The 12,801-nt window shown below is 49.2% G+C and overlaps 1 protein-coding gene across 5 annotated transcripts in view; it reads right to left on the bottom strand.

Annotated features, from left to right (window-relative positions):
* LOC118380067 (nuclear receptor coactivator 1-like) overlaps window positions 1-12,801 on the bottom strand; it is a 170,972-nt gene that overhangs the window by 8,676 nt on the left and 149,495 nt on the right. For all 5 annotated transcript variants that reach the window (XM_052470959.1, XM_052470960.1, XM_052470956.1 and 2 more), the window contains 13 exons: window positions 10,768-10,947; window positions 8,771-8,872; window positions 7,466-7,606; window positions 7,116-7,263; window positions 5,807-6,893; window positions 4,861-5,284; window positions 4,558-4,725; window positions 4,287-4,404; window positions 3,968-4,136; window positions 3,394-3,675; window positions 1,375-1,473; window positions 622-1,009; window positions 196-370 (listed from right to left, as the gene is read on the bottom strand). In XM_052470959.1, the coding sequence (XP_052326919.1) occupies window positions 196-370; window positions 622-1,009; window positions 1,375-1,473; window positions 3,394-3,675; window positions 3,968-4,136; window positions 4,287-4,404; window positions 4,558-4,725; window positions 4,861-5,284; window positions 5,807-6,893; window positions 7,116-7,263; window positions 7,466-7,606; window positions 8,771-8,872; window positions 10,768-10,947 (3,481 nt within the window). The remainder of the gene's footprint in view (window positions 1-195; window positions 371-621; window positions 1,010-1,374; window positions 1,474-3,393; window positions 3,676-3,967; window positions 4,137-4,286; window positions 4,405-4,557; window positions 4,726-4,860; window positions 5,285-5,806; window positions 6,894-7,115; window positions 7,264-7,465; window positions 7,607-8,770; window positions 8,873-10,767; window positions 10,948-12,801) is intronic.

The raw sequence follows: 12,801 nt of genomic DNA, 5'->3' as shown, positions 1-12,801 counted from the left end.
TTCAAAGAATGAACCACATCTGGTATAATGTTACATAAGTGCTTGTTAGAAAGAATTCTCTAAGAAACAAACAGGTCATTATTATGTAATAATGATGTAATAACCATCTGACAGTGTCATTTCTGTGTAGATGCCAAGTCAATAACGGGCTCTGCAATTTACACGTTTACCCAGGCATGGCTCTGGCCACCTCACCTGTTGCCGCCCATGCCAGCTTGCTGCCAACTCTTCATGTCAGGTGACTGGTACCCAGGAGGAGGCTGGGCCTGCTGGAGCAGAGGACTCTGGGAGGTGGAGTTCTGAGGGGACAGCAAGGGGCTGGTGGGGCTGAGCTCTAGAGGGAACGACGGGTCTCCTTGCTGGACCATACCTTTGTGGAAAAGGGCAGAGAGATAGTGTTAGAACATTCTAGAGTCTAAAACATTTTCATATTGATATTTGTCAGCAGCACTGTATTCCATTTTCTATGGATCCTGTCTGCAAACTACTTTATATCACATTTTGATATGGACAATGTCAGCACATTGTACTGACAATTCCTGATGCTATCGAGACAGAACCACCAACCAGACATAATCTAGCAGTGATTATGGTGGGTGCCTAGGTAGCCTAGTCACTCACCCGGTCCTCCAAACTGCTGGAAGAGTCCAGGCTGGACCGCCGAGTTCACCCCCCCCCCAAACTGTCCCTGCATCCCACCCATCATGGCTGAATGGCTGCCCATGGGGCCCAGGCCCGACAGCTTGGGGTCCAAGGGCCCTCCCATGGGATTGAAGAGGCTGGGAGAGCTGGGTGCGTTTCCTGACATGGGGCTGTAGCCTGGAGGGTAGCTAAACTGTTGTTGCTGTGGCTGGGGTCCTTTTAGTCCCCTGGTGGCCCCAATAGGCCCCCCGGTCCCCATGCCTTGCCTCATCAACATGACCTTCTGCTGCAGGAGCTGCCTCTGGCGGTGCTGGAAGCTGTAGAGCTCCCGCTGCCTCTGGGCCAGCATCTGGGCGTTTAGAGGAGGCTGCAGGGAGAGAGAGAGGATAGGGGACTTATAGGAGACACCTTCTGTCCGCAAAACAGCCAAAACAACATTCATGCATAGATTCCCAAATGACCTATACCATTTGAAATAGACTGGAAGGTACTTTCAGAGAGAGGGAGATGGATGGACAGAGAAGAGAAACAGGCACTTTGTTTTCGTACCAATAACTCAGTATAACTAGCTATGATGCTTAGGACTTCCTCAATACACACCATGCCGAAAGAGAGAGAGAAACAGAGTAAGAGAAAAGGATTGGAAACAGAGAAAAACAATTACGAGAACAAGAGAGAAGGAAGCGCGAGGACAGGATTGATGATGATCGTGAGTTCCCCAGAAACACTCACCTGAGAGGGTATATGAGGCTGCTGCACTCCCTGACGCATCCCCATGGCAACGTGAGCTCCCCCTGGGAACTGGCTCATGGCAGCCAGCCTGTTCTGCAGCTGGCAGAGAGAGAGTGAGAGGGGAGTGAGTCACACGACTGATAGAGGAGAGGAGGGAGGGAGCGGAGAAACAACAGAGGGGAGGAGAGGAGGAAGGGAGTGGACTAAGTGAAGAAATGATAGAGACGAGAGGAGTGAGAGCAGATAGAAGGAAAAGACAGGATTGAGATAAAAAAAAAAAATGGACTGATGAGTGAAAAGTGTGTGAAAGAAAAAGCTGGTGAGAAGAGAACTGATCGAAAGGAAACGGGAGATGATCAACATCTGATCAGGAGACGTGTGTTAAAGACTAATAAAACATGACCAGGAATCAGAACAGAGGAGTTGTGCTGAAATCCAGATTCTTAATATCCTTTACTTTGCCATGAGGTCTTTTAAATCAACATGAGGAGCTAGCAGAAGAAGCACTAAAGTCCTAATAATGATATGCGGAGACCGCTGTGTGGGAACCGTGAGTAAGAGCAGCATGTGTGAGGGGAGCGGGATGGAGAGAGACCTTGAAGGAAAAAGAAAAAAAGAAGAGATGTGAGCCACGTTTGTGTGGGAGCAGGCTGACAACACATCAGGTGGTCTCTCTCTCGCTCTCTCTCTCGCTCTGTGTGAACAGAGTTACATATAGAGCAAAAAGGATAATAAACAATCAATCCCAGTGAATATACAGCACATACAGTACTCTCCTACCATAGATGGGCTTGTAGCAGCCATTTAGTTCCCATGTGTTTGTTCTGCTTTACTATAATGGAGCATAAGAGGTTCTCTTCCTCACATGACCATCCATTTCACTACGCTAGCTATCTCTGCATAGCCACACAACACAATGGCACATTAACACAATGCAGGGCTGCCCGGTTGGCCAGGAGGTAGATGTACTATTGCCAAGCCAGTGTTTAACGAGCGCTGGCTCTGACTAGGATTAAAAGGCAACGCTGCGTGATACAGGCTTCATTAACGTAAACAAGGCCTGTTAAAACTCACCTCCCTCCTGTGTAGAGGAGAGGACTACGCCCACGTTAGAAAGATGGACCAGGGGAGTGGGCCAGCCTGGCTAGGTAACTCTGTTCTTCTTGAGCTGTGGTGTCATGGTTTAATTCATACTTAACAAAAAATATAAACGCAACATGTCAAGTGTTGGTTCCATGAGCTGAAATAAAAGATCCCAGAAATGTTGTGCAGAAATGTGTTTGTATCCCTGTTAGTGAGCATTTCTACTTTGCCAAGGTAATCCATTAATCCTGACAGGTGTAGTATATCAAGAAGCTGATTAAACAGCATGATCATTACACAGGTGCACCTTGTGCTGGGGACAATAAAAGGCCACTCTAAAATGTGTAGTTTTGTCACACAACAGAATGCCACAGACATCTCAAGTTTTGAGGGAGCGTGCAATTGGCATGCTGTCTGCAGGAATGTCCACCAGAGCTGCTGCAAGAAAATGTAATGTTCCTTTCTCTACCATGTGGAGGTCCTGGGCTGCCTCCAACGTCGTTTTAGAGAAGTATGTCTAACCGGCCTCAAAACCACAGACCACGTGTAACCACGTCAGCCCAGGACATCCACATCCAGCTTCTTCACCTGCGGGCTCGTCTGAGACCAGCCACCCAGACAGCTGATGAAACTGAGGAGTATTTCTGCCTGTAATAAAGCCCCCTTGAGGGGAAAAACTCATTCTGATTGGCTGGACCTGGCTCCCCAGGGGGTCAGCCTGGCTCCCGAGTGGGTGGGGCTATGCCCTCCCATGGCTGCACCCATGCCCATTGATTTCGATTGAATGATTTCTTTATTTGAAATGTAACTCAGTAAAATCGTTGAAATGGATGCGTTTATATTTTTGTTCAGTATAGTTTAATCTGGTGTATTAGTGCTGGGTTTGAACAAAAGTCTGCAACCCCTAATGTACCAGCTCTGCCCAGCCCATCCTACCTGCTGTGGGCCCTGCAGCCTCTGTTGCAGCTGTAACCTCAGCTGGTTGGGTGGCAGTCGGAGCTGGTTGGCAACACCAGGCGCTCTGCCCATGCCCCCGGGGAAGGCTCCCCTGGGTACCCCAAAGACCCCCATACCCTGCCCCATCTCTCGAGGGAACTGGGCAGGGGCGCCAGTGCTGAACTGAGAGGGGTAGCCAGGCAGCTTTGGGTCCATGGAGATGGGAGTGGCGGCAGGGGGCTGGGAGGGAAACCGTTGAGGGGTGGGGTCAAAGCAGCCGCCCTAGGGAGAGGAATGGATAGTGTCAATACTGGGTTAATTACAGTCCAACAAACTCTCCAGGAACAAACAAATCATTACGTGAAGCATGTATCGATGATTGCACTACTGTACTGGAGAGTAATGATTCTGTGGTGCTTTGGACAGGAATTTAAATTCCCTCTATATTTAGCTCTCATTCAGCTCTGCAGGGTAGTAGAATCAGGTTGTATGACAGTGCCTGTCCTCTTATATAGATAACACTTGAAGAATGCTAATGTAATCTACTATCATTCTCCTCCTCCTGTGATCTCACCTGTACCAGCTTGTCGATGCCCAGGGCTCGGTCCAGCTCTGCCAGCTCGCTCTCATCCGTCCCACTCAGGAAGGACACCAGCTGGTCCAGGAGGGCCTTCTCATCGTTACGACCCTCTGGGGTGGTGGGGGGGCACAGCAGCTGGTCCAGCGGGCACGGGACACACTGCCTGCTCCACACACAGGGGGAGTCAGGAACATGGGAGTCTGTGAATTCAATGTAATGATGTGGAAGGTTTGGTTCTGTGTGCGTGTGAATTGGAATGTGAACAATGAGGAATGTATGTGTCTGTGTGTCCACAAAGAAGTACTATACTCACTCCTGAGGGGAGGCCAGAGAGGCTTGCACGGGGTTTCCCATGCCTCCATCAAAGGACAGAGAGTCAGTCAGGGCGAGGGGCCGGAACTGCTGAGAGTCCGTCTCCATCTTAGACAACCCTGAAAGACAGCACACACAACTCTTAATGAACCCCCATAACACATAGATTCCATATTATTCTGTAATCATTATGTAATTTCTAACTATTTTCGGAAATGCCCTATAGATATTTAACTGGGGACTGTTTGATATGAGTATATTCTAGTTCATACCGGTGTTGGAGTTGAACGAGTTCATGAGTCCAGGCTCTGTGTAGGGGCTGCTGCTGTCTTTCGGTGTCTGGAATGGCTCCCCTTGTCCCTGTCCCTGGCTGGGGGTGGTGGGGCTGCAGAAGTCAAAGTGTGACTGGTTCTGCAGGCTGGAGGAGCCTTCCGTGAGCCCTGCACGGACACAAACAGACACACGGTCAGGTCCTTTCCTGGGTGGCCACGCGTAAAATGAAGACAGGCAGCATACAGTGGGGTGACCCACTATGGTGACCCCTCACCCTTGACCCCCCCTAATCCCTGCTGTACCTCGGCTTGGTGTTCCGGGAGGCTCCCTCTTCACATTCATGGCTCTGGGTACGTTGGCCTCGCTGGGCTGGAGTAGGGTAGGGGATTGAAGCTGGTTCTGGGGTTGGAGATGGGTAGGGGACTGGAAAGGGGATTGAAGCTGGTTCTGGGGTTGGAGATGGGTAGGGGACTGGAGAGGAGACTGAAGATGGTTCTGAGGCTGGACCTGAGTAGGGGACTGAAGTTGGGGTTGAGGTTGGGAGGGGGACTGAAGCCGAGGCTGTGGAGGTGACTGGAGCCGAGGTTGAGGTTGGGTCTGGGGGCTATGGGACGACAGGGCCTGAGGGTCAACCTTCTCCTTGCTGCCCTGCTTGGCCCCAACGGGGTCCCTGAGGGTGGGCAGCAGCTGGCTGAGAGGGTCCAGGTCAGCAGGTCCACTGGGGAACTAAGAGAGAGGGAGCGGGGGCAAAGAATGAAAGGAAAGGACGGGAAGGGGGGGGAGAAAGGAACAGGGAGAGAAAGCAAAGGTCAAAGAACTTCAAAGGCTGCCGCTGGAAGCTCTGTGCTGGGGAGAGACAAAGTCCTAGAGGGGCCACAAATGAACACAACTAGCTCCTGATATAAGAGGGCAGTGAGTGTTACTATGCGCTCAACGTAAATAGAACAGATACAGCAGCGAATCACATGCTCCCTTTAGAAGGCAGCAGCAGCATGCACTCAGGCAGCCCGCCAGCAAGGCACTCTCACGTTCCAGACACTTTGACAACTATAACAACAGGGATATCCAGAGTTAAATATCCAAAGTCCCCAATTCTAACCCCCAACCCTAAAATCTAACCCTATTCCTAACCTTAACCTTAACCCCAAACTTAAACTGTCTGAAAGTTCAGCATGTCTGGGACAGGATCTTGCCAATTCTGGATACTACTAGCACTGTGTATGAGGGGAGTAGGGCTGCAGACAATACCGTGTCTCTGGGCGGTCCGTGTCTCTGGGCAGGGCCGGGTTTGGGGCTGGCGCAGGCTGCAGCACAGGGCGTAGTGTCCCCGGTGGCCCTCTTCTCAGTCTTGACCCGGACCGTCTGCAGGCTGAGAGCGGCCGGAGGGGGCAGGTCTCTCAAGTCCTTCTCATCCGTGTCCAGCAGGAAGCGCAGCAGCTGGTGGTCCTGGGGGGTGGTGGGGGGTCCGTTGGGGTTGGCGGTGGCAGGGCTAGCAGGAGGCTCCTTCTTGATCTCAGACTCCTTGTTGTTGCCGCCCTCGGCCGGGCTGCTGTCCTGCAGGAGGCGGTGGAGGATCTTGTGGCGCTCCGTCAGCGTGCTGTGGGAGGCCGGGCACTGAGGGGTGGAGGTGGGGGTGTTGGGGTGCATGTTAGGAGCGGTGTTGTTGGGGTCCCCAGGCGGCCCCACTCTGCCATTGTCCAGGAGCTGGTTGAGTTTGGGGTTACTCCCCAGGTACTCTCCTCCCCCACCACCTCCTTTTCCCTCAGGGGGCTTGGCGGGGGGAGGGCGCGTTGGGGAGCTGGTGGGGGTGCTGGCCTTCCTCTGAGGTAGAGGGGAGGGCAGAGAGAAACCCAGGGGGGTCCCTGCTCCACCGTCCCCACCTGAGTGCTGCCTGCTGAGGATTCCACCGCTTCCACCACCACCTCCACCTCCTAAGGCCCCTGCCGGAGAGTGCAGGCCAGGGGTGGAAGGGGAGAAGGGGTTCCCTGGGACGCGCGGGCTGCCGCCCAGCCCCGCGCTGCCCCTGGGGGGCCTGGGCGACATGAATGAGGTAGGGGTGGCTGTGAGGGGGCTGCCCAGGGGTGAGGGGCTGTTGACCTGCTGAGGACACAACCGGTTGGGCGTCAGGTACCCTGCTGAATGGCTGGTGGGTGTGGTGGTGCCGGAGCTGTTTCCGTTGTTGAGATGGAGGCTTGAGGTGGGGCCTGGGGCTTGACTGGCCTCGATGCCCATGGGTAGGGCAGGGGAACGGGAAGTGTGGGAGGAAGCAGGGCTCCCATGGGTCAGTAGAAGGCTGGAGTTAGTGTTTTCCTGAGAGCTAGCAGTGTTGTGTTCCCTACAAGAGAAGGAAAACATCAGCTGGGTGAGAGAAATATTCTGGAAAAAGTACTGTTTGTTTATATCATTGGCACAAAAACACATTCCCATCAGCCTATACAATCCTATAAAATTCCTACTCTTGCAACCATCGTTGATGGGCAATAAAGTAATCAATTCTACTTGTTCCACATGACCTGCCCGTGTGTGTGTTCTCCGTGCCTGCTTGGTTGTGTGTTACCTGTCAATAGTGTGAATGCCCATGATGAAGGGCTGAACGTCGGATTTGGGGGGGCAGCAGAACTTGCAGCGGGTCTGAGCGCTGAGGGGGGTCCCGTCGCTCAGGTTGAATTGATAAAGAGGACTGATGGCCGTGCCATGGGTCATCACTGGCAACACGCACAAACAGAAATTGGCCTAATTATCATTGTGGCTTACTTTTAAGGAGAAAAAACACATGTTTTTGCAAAGGTACTACACTGTACTTCGTTATCACAGTTTCATTATTGAGAAAATTGCAGAAAGATTATTTCCCCTCTCCCCCCTACTCTTCCCCATCCTCCACTTCTTTCCCCCTCCCCCTCTCCTCACCCTCGTGGAGCAGCTTCTTGGCGTGGGAGGGTTCTTTCCCCTGTGGCTGGAAGAATGCGTAGATGCACTTCCTGACCAGGTCCTCCCAGCCTGGGCGCCCTGTCGCCCGCAGAGCACTGGTCTCTATGGAGATGATTTTCCCTGGAGATAAACAGACACACACACACACACACACACAAAAAACACACATCTGTAACCAGAGATACTAAGGCTTGGTGATGAAACCCAGATGGAGTTACATTATGAGGTCAGAGTTAGAGCTCCACAATGATACAAAATACATATTGTTTTTGCCACATTGTGGACCACTCAAAGTGAGTTTTGAGTCACTCAGATGTAAATGGCAGTAGTAGTGAGAGCTAAAACCCTGTCCTTTTCTTTCCTCTCTAGGTAGGTTTACCAACAGGCCTGTTTATTGTGCAACACTCTAGTTAGTCCACCTTCTGGAGCAACACTCTCTAGTTAGTCTACCTTCTGGAGCAACTCTAGTTAGTCCACCTTCTGGAGCAACACTCTCTAGTTAGTCCACCTTCTGGAGCAACACTCTAGTTAGTCCACCTTCTGGAGCAACACTCTTAGTCCACCTTCTGGAGCAACACTCTTAGTCCACCTTCTGGAGCAACACTAGTTAGTTGACCTTCTGGAGTAACACTCTCTAGTTAGTACACCTTCTGGAGCATACCACCCTGCATACCACTGCTGGCTTGCTTCTGAAGATAAGCAGGGTTGGTCCTGGTCAGTTCCTGGATGGGAGACCAGATGCTGCTGGAAGTGGTGTTGAAGGGCCAGTAGGAGGCACTCTTTCCTCTGGCCTAAAAAAATATCCCAATGCCCCAGGGCACTGCCTTTTGTAGGGTGCCGTCTTTCGGATGGGACGTTAAACGGGTGTCCTGACTCTCTGAGGTCATTAAAGATCCCATGGCACTTATCATAAGAGTAGGGGTGTTAACCCCGGTGTCCTGGCTAAATTCCCAATCTGGCCCTCAAACCATCACGGTCACCTAATAATCCCCAGTTAACAATTGGCTCATTAATCCCCCTCTCCCCTGTAACTATTCCCCAGGTCGTTGCTGCAAATGAGAACACTATAGTTAGTTCACCTTCTGGAGCAACACTCTCTAGTTAGTCCACCTTCTGGAGCAACACTCTCTAGTTAGCCCACCTTCTGGAGCAACACTCTGTAGTTAGTTCACCTTTGGCACAAAAAGAAAGCTCTCTAATCCACACATTGGAGTGTGTGTGTATGGAGTGTTTGTGTGCCAACAGCAGTTGCGATGTAAAAGGTGATAGGCCAGGGGTTAATACCTGTGGGATCCTGTTTGGTGATGAAGGACTCAGTGCTGATAGCAGGGAGCTGCTGGGGGCGAGGCATCCGACAGGCTATGCAGATCAGGCAGGTCTGCAGGTCTGGGCACAACACCAATCAAAGGTCAGAGTTAAGAATCTGACAGGTGTGTGTGTATGTGTGTGTGTTTGTTGTAATACACAGGGCGTCACTGTGTTGAACTCTATCCCTCCAATATGGCTCAGGGCTAGCTAGGAGGACAAGGTAAAGACCAGCGCTCTCATGTCGCTGCTGCACCTTTTTCAATGTGTATGTAAACGTCGGTGTGCAGAAGTGGCATGTATCTGTGTATCTAGCTGTATTCATGTGTATATATGTATGCGTCTGTGAGTGTACATGCGTGTCTGTGTGGGAGTATATACAGTGGGGAGAACAAGCATTTGATACCTTGCCAATTATGCAGGTTTTCCTACTTACAAAGCATGTAGAGGTCTGTAATTTGTATCATAGGTACACTTCAACTGTGAGAGACGGAATCTAAAACAAAAATCCAGAAAATCACCTTGTATGATTTTTAAGTAATTAATTTGCATTTTATTGCACGACATAAGTATTTGATACATCAGAAAAGCAGAACTTAATATTTGGTACAGAAACCTTTGTTTGCAATTACAGAGATCATACGTTTCCTGTAGTTCTTGACCAGGTTTGCACACACTGCAGCATGGATTTTGGCCCACTCCTCCATACAGACCTTCTCCAGATCCTTCAGGTTTCGGGGGTGTCGCTGGGCAATACGGACTTTCAGCTCCCTCCAAAGATTTTCTATTGGGTTCAGGTCTGGAGACTGGCTAGGCCACTCCAGGACCTTGAGATGCCACGACCCATCTTCAATGCTCTTACTGAGGGAAGGAGGTTGTTGGCCAAGATCTCACGATACATGGCCCCATCCATCCTCCCCTCAATACAGTGCAGTCGTCCTGTCCCCTTTGCAGAAAAGCATCCCGAAAGAATGATGTTTCCACATCCATGCTTCACGGTTGGGATGGTGTTCTTGGGGTTGTACTCATCCTTCTTCTTCCTCCAAACACAGCGAGTGGAGTTTAGACCAAAAAGCTCTATTTTTGTCTCATCAGACCACATGACCCTCTCCCATTCCTCCTCTGGATCATCCAGATGGTCATTGGCAAACTTCAGACGGGCCTGGACATGCGCTGGCTTGAGCAGGGGGACCTTGCGTGCGCTGCAGGATTTTAATCCATGACGACGTAGTGTGTTACTAATGGTTTTCTTTGAGACTGTGGTCCCAGCTCTCTTCAGGTCATTGACCAGGTCCTGCCGTGTAGTTCTGGGCTGATCCCTCACCTTCCTCATGATCATTGATGCCCCAAGAGGTGAGATCTTGCATGGAGCCCCAGACCGAGGGTGATTGACCGTCATCTTGAACTTCTTCCATTTTCTAATAATTGCGCCAACAGTTGTTGCCTTCTCACCAAGCTGCTTGCCTATTGTCCTGTAGCCCATCCCAGCCTTGTGCAGGTCTACAATTTTATCCCTGATCCTTACACAGCTCTCTGGTCTTGGCCATTGTGGAGAGGTTGGAGTCTGTTTGATTGAGTGTGGGGACAGGTGTCTTTTATACAGGTAACGAGTTCAAACAGGTGCAGTTAATACAGGTAATGAGTGAAGAACAGGAGGGCTTCTTCAAGAAAAACTAACAGGTCTGAGAGAGCCGGAATTCTTACTGGTTGGTAGGTGATCAAATACTTATGTCATGCAATAAAATGCTAATTAATTACTTAAAATCATACAATGTGATTTTCTGGATTTTTTTATTTTTAGATTCCGTCTCTCACAGTTGAAGTGTACCTATGATACAAATTACAGACCTCTACATGCATTGTAAGTGGGAAAACCTGCAAAATCGGCAGTCTATCAAATACTTGTTCTCCCCACTGTATGTATGTATGTGTGTGTGTGTGTGTGTGTGTGTGTGTGTGTGTGTGTGTGTACTCACCATCTCCCTCGTCCTGCATGGCTTTGGGCTGGGAGACAGTAAAACACTGCATGATGTCGTACTGCTGCCGTGCCTCCTGGTTCTCGGAGTCCACCTCGTCAGGGGGCCTCTTCAGCATCCGACAGCTAAACGTGTGACTGTTCCTCCAGCCCTGCTCCTGGGGCCACGGCACCCCGTTGACTACACACACACACACACACACACACAAATCATTAGGAACGGGGACACAGACAGGTAAACCAATGTGTGTGTGATGTAATAATAATGGCTTGAAAAGAGACAGGAATGACATATGGGGTAGAGAGACAGATACAAAATATATACAATATAGACAAGAGAAGAGGGGGGAGAGAATAAGCAAGACAGAGAACAGTAGTGAGTGACGACGTTTACATGTGCCCAGTATTCCGGATAGTAGCTAATATCCTGCTTAAGGTCTCATTCGGGAGAAGCTGTTTACATGCACCTTTTGATATCCCGCTCTGGAGTATCCCTGTAGTCATGAATAAACAGAATATTCCTCATTTAAATTCCTATGGGTTAAATGGAATAGTAACTGAAATCTGGACACTGACTGTAGGCGTATAACCTCTCACGTGTAACACTGCGTAATAACCTATACTATTAACTCCTGCAGAATTGAGCATTATTGCAGTAAAACGATACAATATATACTTTTGTCTCGGGAACAGGAGTGTAGAAATATGATTTCTTTCTTTCAGCATCTCTTGAGAAAATGCAAATGTGCATGTAGTGTGTTATCTTTGACACTTATGCGAGCAGACGGTATTTTAACCATACACAATATGCAGCCAAGACGTACTGAAGTCTTATCAGAAACGCTTTTAATCATTTTCTCAGCTTTTCATTTCCTTAAAACCGGTCAAACCGATGACATTTGGACATTTTGCACAGGTTTAATATTTCCACTGTTTTGGAGTTAGTTTTCCTCCTTGTCCCTAAACGAAACAGACAACTTTACCGGTGTTAACTAGATTGCTAATGCATTCTATCAATGTAAGACATTATTCTGGTGAGCACTACTTTATTTAGTCTTCTGGGGCAACAAGTTATGACAGAAGAGAAGCTGCATATACAGTGCCTTGCGAAAGTATTCGGCCCCCTTGAACTTTGCGACCTTTTGCTACATTTCAGGCTTCAAACATAAAGATATAAAACTGTATTTTTTTGTGAAGAATCAACAACAAGTGGGACACAATCATGAAGTGGAACGACATTTATTGGATATTTCAAACTTTTTTAACAAATCAAAAACTGAAAAATTGGCCGTGCAAAATTATTCAGCCCCCTTAAGTTAATACTCTGTAGCGCCACCTTTTGCTGCGATTACAGCTGTCAGTCGCTTGGGGTATGTCTCTATCAGTTTTGCACATCGAGAGACTGAAATTTTTTCCCATTCCTCCTTGCAAAACAGCTCGAGCTCAGTGAGGTTGGATGGAGAGCATTTGTGAACAGCAGTTTTCAGTTCTTTCCACAGATTCTCGATTGGATTCAGGTCTGGACTTTGACTTGGCCATTCTAACACCTGGATATGTTTATTTTTGAACCATTCCATTGTAGATTTTGCTTTATGTTTTGGATCATTGTCTTGTTGGAAGACAAATCTCCGTCCCAGTCTCAGGTCTTTTGCAGACTCCATCAGGTTTTCTTCCAGAATGGTCCTGTATTTGGCTCCATACAACTTCCCATCAATTTTAACCATCTTCCATGTCCCTGCTGAAGAAAAGCAGGCCCAAACCATGATGCTGCCACCACCATGTTTGACAGTGGGGATGGTGTGTTCAGGGTGATGAGCTGTGTTGCTTTTACGCCAAACATAACGTTTTGCATCGTTGCCAAAAAGTTCCATTTTGGTTTCATCTGACCAGAGAACCTTCTTCCACATGTTTGGTGCGTCTCCCAGGTGGCTTGTGGCAAACTTTAAACAACACTTTTTATGGATATCTTTAAGAAATGGCTTTCTTCTTGCCACTCATCCATAAAGGCCAGATTTGTGCAATATACGACTGATTG

This window comes from Oncorhynchus keta, chromosome 19, assembly GCF_023373465.1.
Source record: "Oncorhynchus keta strain PuntledgeMale-10-30-2019 chromosome 19, Oket_V2, whole genome shotgun sequence".
NCBI lineage: Eukaryota > Metazoa > Chordata > Actinopteri > Salmoniformes > Salmonidae > Oncorhynchus > Oncorhynchus keta.
The sequence above is the reverse complement of the archived record's forward strand: the minus strand, read 5'-3'. Positions and strand labels throughout refer to the sequence as shown.